The 12,146-nt window shown below is 41.8% G+C and overlaps 1 protein-coding gene across 3 annotated transcripts in view; it reads right to left on the reverse strand.

Moving 5' to 3' along the window:
- Nucleotides 1-2,575: 2,575 nt before the first annotated feature.
- Nucleotides 2,576-12,146, reverse strand: part of ak7b (adenylate kinase 7b) — a 61,168-nt gene continuing 51,597 nt past the window's right edge. For all 3 annotated transcript variants that reach the window (XM_078563320.1, XM_078563319.1, XM_078563321.1), the window contains 3 exons: nt 8,815-9,035; nt 3,766-3,924; nt 2,576-2,781 (listed from right to left, as the gene is read on the reverse strand). In XM_078563320.1, coding sequence (XP_078419446.1) covers nt 2,743-2,781; nt 3,766-3,924; nt 8,815-9,035 — 419 coding nt within the window. In that variant the 3' untranslated portion in view covers nt 2,576-2,742. The remainder of the gene's footprint in view (nt 2,782-3,765; nt 3,925-8,814; nt 9,036-12,146) is intronic.

A 12,146-nucleotide genomic window follows, 5' to 3' on the forward strand; every position in this document is an offset into this window, starting at 1 on the left:
AGGGAATGAAGATGGGCAAGTGGTAGAGGTATCAGTGGGGGAGCATTTTGCAGATAGCGGTCATAACTTCGTTAGATTCAAGGTTGTCATGGAAAAGGACAAGGATGGGCCAGAAATCAGAGTTCTAAATTGGGGGAAGGCCGATTTTAATAAGATCAGATATGATTTGGCCAGAGTGGACTGAGAGCAGCTACTTTTAGGTAAATCTGCGTCAGAGCAGTGGGACTCATTCAAGAAGGAAATAGGGAGAGTACAGGGCCAACATATTCCTGTAAAGACAAAGGGTGGGACCAACAAATCCAGGTAACCCTGGATGTCGAGGGATATACAGGATTTGATGAAGAGAAAAAGGGAGGCTTATGGCAGATACCGAGGGCGGAAGCCATAGAGGGGTATAGAATGTGTAGGGGGGATCTTAAAAAGAAAATTAGGAGAGCATGATAAAACATTGGCAGGTAAAATAAAGGAAAATCCAAAGTTATTTCACAAGTACATTAAGAGTAAGAGGATAACTAGGGAAAGAGTAGGGCCCATTAAGGACCATAGTGGTAATTTGTGTGGAGCCGGAAGACGCAGGTAGGGTTCTTAATGAATACTTTGTGTTGGTTTTCACAAGTGAGAGGGACAACGTGGGTATGGAAATCAGGCAGAAGGAATGTGATATAATTAAAGAAATTAGCATAGAAAGGGAGGAGGTTCTAAGTGGTCTGGCAGGCTTAAAAGTAGATAAATCTCCAGGCCCGGATGAAATGTATCCCAGGCTGTTGAGTAAGGGAAGATGGCAGGGGCACTGGCAATAATTTTCAATGCCTCTCTGGCCACAGGAGAGGTGCCAGAGGACTGGAGGACAGCCAATGTGGTACCGTTATTCAAGAAGGAAGGGATAAAACAGGGAACTACAGGCCAGTCAGTCTAACTTCAGTGGTAGGGAAACCATTGGAAGCAATTCTGAGGGACAGAATTAATCTACACTTGGAGAGGCAGAGATTAATCAAGGACAGTCAGCGTGGTTTTGTTAAGGGGAGGTCATGACCAATTTGATTGAATTTCTCGAAGAGGTGACCGGGTGTGTAGATGAGGGCACTGCATTTGACGTAGTCTACTTGGACTTCAGCAAAGCTTTTGATAAGGTCCCACATGGGAGGCTGATAACGAAGATAAGAGCTCATGTGATCCAAGGCAATTTGGCAAATTGGATCCATAATTGGCTGAGTGGCATGAAGCAGAGGGTGATGGTCGAGGGGTGTTTTTGTGACTGGAGGCCTGTGTCCAGTGGTGTTCCACAGGGATCGGTGTTGGGTCCCTTCCTGTTTGTGGTATACATAAACGATTTAGACTTGAATGTAGGAGGGTTCATCAGTAAGTTCGCGGATGACACAAAAATTGGTGGGGTGGTAAATAGTGAGGAGGATATAGACGGGCTGGTCAGATGGGCCGATCAGTGGCAAATGGAATTTAATCCTGATAAGTGAGGTGATGCACTTGGGCACGACAAACAAGGTACGGGAATACACAATGAATGGTAGGACCCTGGGGAGTACTGAGGATCAGAGGGACCTTGGTGTGCATGTCCACCGGTCCCTCAAGATAGTGGGACAGGTAGATAAGGTGGTTAAGAAGGCATATGGGATACTTGTCTTTATTAGCCGACGCATAGAATATAAGAGCAGGGAGGTTATGCTGGAACTGTATAAAACACTGGTTAGGCCACAGCTAGAGTATTGTGTGCAGTTCTGGAATCTTCATTATGGGAAGGATGTGATTGTACTAGGGAGAGAACAGAGGAGATTTACCAGGATGTTGCCTGGGCTGGAGATTTTTAGTTATGAGGAGAGATTGGACAGACTGGGGTTATTTTCCCTGGAGCAGAGGAGATTGAGGGGGAACATGTCTGAGGTGTATAAAATTATGAGCAGCATAGATAGGGTAGACAGGAAGGAACTTTTCCCCTTGGTGGAGGGATCAATAACCGGGGGACATAGATTTAAGGTAAGGGGCAGGAGGTTTACAGGGGATGTGAGGAAGAATTTTTTCACCCAGAGGGTGGTGGGAATCTGGAGCTCACAGCCTGAAAGGGCAGTAGAGGCAGAAACCCTCATAACATTTAAGAAGTATTTGGATGTGCACTTGCGATGTCATGGCATATGAGGCTATGGGCCTCGTGCTGGAAAATGGGATTAGAATAGTTAAGTCCTTGTTTGACCAGCGCAGATATGATGGGCCGAAGGGCCTTTTTTTGTGCTGTAGACTTCTCTGACTCTAACTGCCCTTTTGAATTCCCAATTGTCTAGACTTTGGCTCTCTTTTCACCATGACATTTCGCTCGCTACTGATTTACTCAACCACACCCTCACCTTTGATTCCGTGTCCCCATTAAAACCATTATTCTCTAGCATCCTGGCTGAAAAAGTACACCATTGCTCATGTTTTATCTTTGTCCGTATTAATCATAGCCTAATGATTAACCAAAAGACCAATGCTGCACTTTTCAACAGAGGAATAGGATTTCTTTCTAAAGTCAGAATAATGCAAAGGTGTTGCACTGTAATAGTATAAATGAATAGGTGTCTCGCTATTTAAATATATAAGCAGGATTTATTTTAATAACACAAATTACATTTTCACTACAATTTATTTTGCTAATATACAATTTAAAAAGGCACCATTCTAATCAATGCTTTTTATCAGAACTTGTTTAACATCCATATGATCTCTGGTAGCAAATCAACTTCTTCTTTCTCTTCATTCAATTTGTGGATTATTCTTGAACAGGTATTCAGCCTTGAAAATAAAAACATTATCATACATATTAGTATGGTTGGTCAGTTCTGCATAAGGGTAGCAGGAATTAGGATATGTAGGAGTATTTAAGGGAGGTGTAACTGAAATTGGGTATGGTAAACCTTTTTTTTGTTATGTGATCATCTGATCATTTGCTGTAGAAAACATTGATTAGAAACCTACGCTTTGAGGGAGAAGCCAGCTATACTTTTATATTTGCGTATATCTTCATAATTTTTACATCATGTCACAGAAGGAACAGATAAAATAAGTGGACTTTCCAGCTGTATGATCTTTAAAAACTGCAGATTTGTGAATTTGCTGCATTGTTTGATCTCACTGGTGGTGGGGATGATGGTTAGGGGTAGGTGGGAGGCGGTGTGGAGGAGGTGCAAAGATTGCAGCAGGGAAACTACTATTTGCTTTAGATGTGGAGGGATAGCACAGCTGGGAGCTAAGGATGGGAGATATTACCTGACTGTTATCCAGTGATTACAATGTAACTTCTGAAATAGGGAGCATTCACTATATATAATGTGCAAATACACAAAGTGCCTACATTTTTTCTGAGAGAAATTAACAAAGTACTGCTGATATCTGTGAAGCCATACATACCTCTTAAGCAGAAGAGGCTAAAGTTGCTTTCATGTTAAGTGTATAACTGTAGCATGGGAATAAAGATGTTTGGTGCTAAATCAAATATATATAAATACTTGCTTCACAGCTCTTATTTCTTTCACCAGCTGTTCAGCCAGTCATAGTTGTGGAAGGTTAGCCTGGGCTGCTGATTGGGATAGAAAACTGATCATTTCACCCCTCACAATGATCCTGACCTGGTACCATTACTGATTACCATAAGCAATGTCGGCACAGCTCAATTTTATTGCATAGAGGAGAAACTGTTGGTTTGTGTCCTATGGAAGGTGGATAATTTAAAGAGTTGAGGGGGCAGTGGCAAGGGAATCAATATTTTATTTCCCTTACCAGAAAATCCACTGGGTCATCGGGTCTGAGTTTGCAACACTCAATCAGCCCCTTGGTCAGTGTAGGCATGACGTTCTGCATTAAGTAATTTCGCAGTGGAATTGAATGAGCTTCAAGAAATTCCTGTTCTTGTCTCTTTACCTCCTCTAGGCGCTTGTTCTGTATAAAAAAACCACAGACATTAACTTTATAGCTTACCCAAAGAAGAGATAAGGGATATGGGGATAAGTGTTGGAAGGTGGAGTTGAGGTACAAGATCGTAATAGCGGAGTAGGCTAAAAGAGCCGAATGGTCTATTCCTGCTCCTATTTCTCAGCTACAAACACATATATAAACCTCATGTACGTGCAGCTTTAATAAGCATATCAGCAGTTATTTTCTCAGGAACTGATTGCCATTTCCATCAACCTTAAGTAGATTAGAAAAAGATCTAGAATCTATCATAAAGGGTGTGATAACTGGACACATAAAATAATGCTAGGATTGGGCAGAATCAACATGTATTTATGAAAGGGAAATGGTTCGACAAACCTATTGGAGTTTTTTGAGGATGTAACAAGCAAAATAGATAAGGGGGAATCAGTGGATGTGGTATATTCGGATTTTCAGAAAACTTTCGATAAGGTCCCACACAAGAGGTTAGCAAACAAAATTAGAGCATATGGGATTGAGGGTAATATATGGGCATGGATTAAGAACTGGCTAACGCACAGAAAACACAGGGTAAGAATAAATGGGTCATTTTTAGGATGGCAGGCTATGACTAGCGGGGTATTGCAAGGATCAGTGCTTAAGCCCCAGCTATTCACAATCTATTTCAATGATTTGGATGTGGGGACCAAATATAATATTTCCAAATTTGCTGATGACACAAAGCTAGGTAGGAATGCAAATCGTGAGGAGGGTGCAAAGAGGGATACTTGTCTTTATTAGCCGAGGCATAGAATACACAGAGCAGGGAGATTATGCTGGAACTGTATAAAATGCTGGTTATGCCACAACTGGAGTACTGCGTGCAGTTCTGGTCATCACATTATAGGGAGGATGTGATTGCATGGAAGAGGGTGGAGAGGAAATTTACGAGGATCCTGCCTGGGCTGGAAGGTCTGAACTATGAGGAAAGATTGGACAGGCTGGGGCTGTTTTCCTAGGAGTAACAAATTGTTGAGAGGGGACCTGGTAGAGGTGTATAAGATTATGAGGGGCATAGTTAGGGTGGATAGGAAGACACTTTGTCCTTTAGTAGAAGGGTCAATAACAAGGGGACATAGATTTAAGGTAAGAGGTAGAAGGCTAAGAGGGGAGTTGAGGAGAAATTTTTTCACCCAGAGGGTGGTGGGAGTCTGGAATTCATTGCCTAAAAGGGTGGATGAGTCAGAAACTCTCGTAACATTTAAGAAGTATTTAGATATTCACTTGCATTGCAATAGCTTCCAAGGCTATGGGCCAAGCACTGGAAAATGGGATTAGTGTAGTCAGATCTTTGTTGACTGGTGCAGACATGATGGGCCAAATGGCCTCCTTCTGTGCTGTAGACGCCTATGAGTCCATAAGGCTTCAAAGGGATTTAGACAGGCTAAATGAGTGGGCAAGAACATGTCAGATGGAATATAATGTGAAAAAATGTGAAGTCATCCACTTTGGTAGGAAAAACAGATATGCAGAGTATTTTTTTAAACGGTGAGAGATTGGGAAGTGTTGATGTCCAAAGGGACCTGGGTGTCCTTGTTCATGAGTCACTGAAAGTTAGCATGCAGATGCAGCAAGCAATTAGGAAGGCAAATGATATGTTGGTCTTGACTGCAAGAGGATTTGAGTACAGGAGGAAAGATGTCTTACTGCAATTGTATAGTGCCTTGGTGAAACCGCACCTGGAGTACTGTATATGCTTTTGGTCTCCTTACCTAAGGAAGGATATACCTGCCATAGAGGGAGTGCAATGAATGTTCACCAGGCTGAATCCTGGGATGGCAGGATTTCCTATGAGGAGAGATTGAGGAGACTGGACCTGAATTCTCTAGCGTTTAGAAGAATGAGAGGTGGTCTCATTGAAACATACAAAATTCTTACAGAGTTCGACAAGGTAGATGCAGGAAGGATGTTTCTCCTGGCCAGGTTGAGTTGGGGGGGCGGGGTCTAGAACCAGGGGATACAGTCTCAGAATAAGGGGTGGGCCAGTTAGGACTGAGTTAAAAAGGAATTTCTTCGTTCTGAGGGTGGTAAATCTCTGGAACTCTCTTTCCAAAGGGCTGTGGAGGCCAAGTCATTGGATATGTTCAGTTTCTAGTTATTAAAGATATCAAGGAATATGAGAATGGTGCAGGAAATGGTGTTGAGGTAGAAGATCAGCCATGTAGATCATGTTGAATAGAGGAGCAGACTTGAGGGGCTGAATGGCCTATTTCCTATGTTCATATGTTCCTATCAAGGGATGGCTGTATTGAATATTACAGGAATCCACAGATGCAAAAACAATAAGAAAGATTTACAAGGAAAAAGATCTTGGCTATGGAAATAAAGCTTCTGAGTTACTAATATTTACTAAATCCAGATTTCATTCAAGCATAAAGGATATAGTATTTGTGTTTTATTATGGATTGCAAATGTGAAAAAAAATCAAATCTAATTAAAACACAATACAGCTACGTTTGCTCTTAAAGCAAGAAAAGAATATGTAAACTAAAAAGGAAAAATGTCAAATGGCTGGAAATCTGAAATAAGAACAGAATTGTTGAAAATACACTGCATCAGCATTTGTAGAGAATATAGATAGGCAATGACATTCTTTTCATGTACCCTTCATCAGAACATTTTGTTAACAAATGCAGAGGCTGTTTTAAAGCATCTAAAATATTTTATTTGATTGTGAAACAATGACTTTAGAGATGTCCATATTAGCTCTAGATATCAATTCTAGCCAGATACCAGCTGAGGAATGTAATGCACAGTCATACTGGATATAGGGTTTATTACAGGGTAAAGAATATAGAAGAAATCAAATAATATTTAAACTCTAGCATTTTCACTAATGAAGATTGAGCTAAGCTTTTGCAAGCAAAATATCATTAAATTATGGAACTGAACAAGTGGATGTAGTGGACCTGATAATTTGGAGGTTACCAATTATCTGTGTTGTTATTAATTGACATGATTCTAAGAACCAAAAGATTTGCTTAATTAAACATTAGGTGGAGTAACAACAGCCTGATGACAGAGAGAATTGAACTAAGGACAGTCCTCAAGGATTTCAGCCTGGTGGCTGCTAGGAGCACATAAGGACTTGAGGAAGAAATTGTACTCGGTGTCATGATGATGTGACGTGTGCATGAGTAATATTGATCTTTAATTTCATCGGTTAGGCAAATATATATTGAACTTCTTTAAAAAGACTTTTTGAAATAAGCAAAGACACTGATTAAGATAGCTGTCACAGGTCAAGTCTGGTATTACAAATTGGTCAGTTTCTGGAAGTTTCCTATGTGGATTACAATTAGGACATGCCAAGGCAAACTTCCTGTGGAATTTCACACCTGCTGACGTCAAGAATTACTTCAAAGATGAACTGAAACTTGTAACTTGTCCTCACTACTTCCTGCATTTCCATAAAACTACCTTTCAGACAGAGACAGAAAGTCTGCTGGTACAATGGCTGTACAGAAGATGTCCCTGTTCTTCCTAGTTCATCACAGGGAAGAATGGTCTATTCAGAAGTGATGGCTGGGAAATTAAAGAAATTAATCACCTAGGCCACAACACAATAGCCAAGGTCTGTCCAGGCATAGGGGAGAATTTTCTCTCCGTCAGGGGGGTTGTGCGGGGGCGGGTGTGGAGCCGATCAGCGCCCCCGATCGGCTGGGCGCTGCCATTTTACATGGACAGGCCAATTAAGGCCTGCCCAGCGTGACGCGCGTCCGGAAGGGCGGGGATGGGGGTGCCTGAGTCGGGAGTGCGAAGAGCACAGAAATCTCCCTGAGGCAGAGAGGTGCCTCAGGGAGATTAGTTTTAAGTTTAAACAGTCTAATAAAGTGTTGTAAAACATTTTTATGACATGTCCCCTCATGTGAAACTGTTACATGAGCTGGGACATGTGCATTCATTTGTGGAAGACCCAACTCATTATGGGGGGAGAAGTCATGTGACCAGAATAATCATTTTTGATATGTCTTTTATTACAACATCCTGGTTGCTTTTGGTCAGTCTAGAAGAGGGAGTCTGCAAAAGGAGTAGTAACACCATCTCTCTCTCTGCCCTGTTCTCAAGTTCGGAACCCTATCTCTGTTACATTTTGGAATCCAGCACAGAGATGGAGCATTTCAATCAAAAGGAACCTTAGGTACAATAGCATGAACTTTTGGAAAAGACAGATTAAGGTTTAAAAGAGACTGTCTCCAGAAATTACTGCTTACATCAGTCTCTACCCAAGGATTCACAAGCAGTGAATTCTCTATTTTTTTTGCATCTTGTTGAATCTGAATTTGTCCAAAAGCTAACTTCCTACTGTATAACTTGCATGCTTGTGAGTGTGTGTGTTGCCAAGGTCGGGACATGTGCTTACCATTTTAATTATATCCTTACCTCGGTGGGTATTTAGCACAATAAAAAACTAAGCTCTTTGAGTTTAAGCTCAAGACTGAGTTCTTTGCAATCAGCATGTAAATAGTTAAGTAGAAACACTGAATTAATACCTTCGTCCTTATAAATTACAAAAAGTCCTGTTATGGTCAATTGAGACATGGGAAAGATAGTCTGAGTCCTCATGTGTGTCCTCACCAGTCATAATGCAGGTGTAACTATTTCTGTCACAAATATCAGCAGACATGGACCTGTTGAGATTTTCTGTGCTTTATTAAAGAGATCTCACTGTAGATCATCAGTTTGCATTCATGGTGGGAGGAAAGCAAAACACTAAAAACAAGCTTCTGATAGTGATCAGATGGCAAATTGTGGTGCCCAGTTATAATTTTAATGAAAATCATGGGCTACACGGGTGCTGCATCTTATCCAAACTAGGCAGAATGTTCTACCTTCAAGCATGTTTCCTTCACTTACCCACTCCTCCCAGCGTGCTATTTTTTCTGCAGCTTCTTCTGCCTCCCTGCGTTCCCGCTCTGTAAGTTCAGCAGCCTCTCTGGTCAGGCGCTCATCTGCCTCTCTGCGCTGCAACTCTTTCAGCTCTTCATGCGTGGGCCCGTAGTTTTTGGCAGATCCCACGGTTTTAATAATATCATCAATCACTGGGGTGTTTTCAGCATCGTTGTCTTGTGAAACGTCTGGAAGGAACAGTTACAGGTTGCACTGTCAAGTTTTCTTGTAAGCCCACTGCAATCTTCAACATTGTTGAAAAATGCTACGTTGAATTTTGTCTTTCTAATGTAGATAAAATGACCTTTGCATTTGTACTGTGATTTACACCTCTTTATTTTAAGTTCTTACTTATATGCAATTACATTTGGGGAGGCAGTGGCATAGTGCCAATGTCACTGAACTAATAATCTAGACCTGATATTGTGGGGACATGGGTTCAAATCCCACCATGGCAGCTGGTGGAATTTAAATTCAGTTAATAAAATCTGGAATTGAAAGCTGATCTCTGTAATTTAGACCATGAAGCTATCATTAGTTATCATAAAAACCCATCTGATTCACCAATGTCCTTTACATGTGACTCCAGATCCAGAGCAAGGTTGACTCTTAACTGCTCTCTGTTCAATGGTAATTAGGGATGGGCAACAAATGCTGGCCTTGCCAGTGATGCCCACATTCCATGAAAGAATAAAGGGGAAAAAAACACTTTGGTTGCTGTTTTGTAATGGCAGATATCATATCTGCATTCTTGATCTCTTCCAGTTATTCTTAACTTACCTGTGTTTTGGTTAATCCTATCAATGGGCTCTGCTACTAATCATGGAAGTTCTAATTAACCCAGACAATTAACCTACTTATCTTTTTCTTTAATATACTGATGGACCTACTGTATATGCCCAGCAATTTATGCTTTTGTTTCAGATTTTCAGCACTCATTGTTTGTTTTAAATCCACATCACACTCTAATGAGTTACACCTTTGATTATTGGCCATGGAAATCACTAATGATGATTCTGCTAGAGCTAAAAGTGAACCATGCATTAAAATAGGTGTCTATATTTAGCGTTTATAGGTGTCTATATTTAATCTATATTAAATGCATAAACACCCAAGATTTTCCATACACACTGTGTCGTTGGGAGACAGAGCTGAAGACAGCTGAGGTACTTCTCCTTTGTGAGCGAGAGAAGGAAAATCAGAGGGAAAGTCAATGAGATTGATACAGTTAAAAAAAGACTTGTATTCATATGGTGCCTTTCACAACCTCAGGACATCCCACAGTGCTTTACAGCCAATGAAGTACTTTATTATTAACCTACTTACCTGCCTCTTTAAAGTAACTCTCCTTGTGCTTGGCTCGAATGGAGGCAATTTAGAGATCCAGTTGCCTCCCGCAGCAGTTTGACTTGCTCAATTAATGTCCTGGATATTCATAGCATATGCCATGATCTAACTGGATGGCGGAACAGGCTCAAGGGGCTGAATGGACTGTTGCTGTTCCTATTTTCCTGTAAAATGTGACCTTGAAGTTATTGTGAGTGATTCCAAGTGAGGCCCTCCAGTATGAATAAAAATATGTGGATGAAACATTTTTTTCCTATGAAGTGCGAATTTTTCCTGGTTAGGTATGTAAGAAAGACAACAGCACCTTAAACAATTAAAATTCACTCCCGGGCCTGTACAGGAAAATATGGCAAATGTGATCAGGCAAGAGGGAGGATAACCATGGACACCAGGCAGCATACCATGGTGAATGGCTCTTAGGTTGGTGCTGTGACGATGGAGCTGCATGCTGGCGAGGTAGGGACAGGGAAGTCCTGCTTGGGGACTCAGAAGCAAGAGGTGTTAGAAACAAATGGAAAAACAGACAGGAGGGAGAGTCAGGGGGGAAGGCAAAACCTACAAATGTAAGTATTGAGTGTTTTAAATGGAGAAAGTATCAACACTTTCCACCTCCCTATTATACATTGCAGGCCTTGGGCGGGTGGAATTGTAGACAGCACCAACACTTGCTTTTGGAAGACTCAGAGAGAAGTATAGTAAGTAGGTAAATTCGCGCGTATCAGGCAAGGTATTCACATTTCCATTAGCACATCCTTTAGATAATCTGCAGGATTTTCCCCTCAGCGATTTGGGGACGGGGCCCGCTCGCTATGGGGAAAATGACACGGGATGACATCGGGAGGAACCCCCGACGTCATCCTGGTCCATTTAAATCTTCAGGAAGGCCGGCGGACAGTGAAATCAGCTGTCCGCCCGCCGACCTGTCAATTAAGGCCATTGACAGGCTAATTAACCTTGTTAAAGACCCGGCCCATCCAAGCTTAAGGCTGGCGGGCAGGCCAGGAGCCCCAGCAGCCTCCAGATTATTCATGAAACTTCATCCACTGTCAGGATGAAGTTTCTTGTCCGTTTTTAAAATATTTAATAAATTTTATGTGTTTCTTATTAACATGTTCCATCTCGTGTGACATTGTCACATGAGGGGGACATGTTAATAATTTTAATATTTCTCTATTTTTTAACTTTTCTTACCTGTCAGTAAACTCCCTGAGACAGCACTTTACCGAGCGCACTTTGACAGTTGGGGATTCCTTCCCCCCTCACGCACAGGAAGCGCATAGCGCTTCCTGTCGGGCAGGCCGCTGGGCAGGCCTTAATTGGCCACCCACTCAAAATGGCGGTGGGCCCTGTTTCGGCGGCGGGGTTCAGCTGCCCGTTCGCCGCCAAGCCAGTGGGGCCCGCTCGCCCACCAAGGGCAAAATTCTGCCCAATATCACCACCGTCAACACCCCTTTGTCCTTCTGTCTATGACACCTTTGGCAATCTCTTCTTGGCCTCCACCTATCACTGGCCCCCTATCAAGCTCTACCTGTCCCACCCCCCTCTACCAGCTTATATTTCATCTCATTTCTATATGTCTTAGTTCTGATGAAGGGTCATACGGACTCGAAACATCAACTGTATCCCTCTCCACAGATGCTGTCAGATCTGCTGAGTTTTTCCAGGTATTTTGTTTTTTGTTTTTGTTCTAGATTTCCAGCATCTGCAGTATTTTGCTTTTAGCTAAGGTATTTACCATTCCAGGCTCCGGGGAATAATTAATATCAGCCACCACTGAGATGCAAACATGCTAACAGTTGCTATAAACGTTGCCATGATTCAGTTCATTCAGCACATTGGTACCATAAAATGCAGGTAAAAAGATTTGGCAATATGTTTGTCCAATGATTGCTCCTTCACTACCATTGCCAGTGGCATAGAAATGAAAAGGAAGACAAGAAAAAGCTATCATT

The sequence above is a fragment of the Cetorhinus maximus genome, chromosome 18 (genome assembly GCF_964194155.1).
Source record: "Cetorhinus maximus chromosome 18, sCetMax3.hap1.1, whole genome shotgun sequence".
In the NCBI taxonomy this organism is placed as follows: Eukaryota; Metazoa; Chordata; class Chondrichthyes; order Lamniformes; family Cetorhinidae; genus Cetorhinus; species Cetorhinus maximus.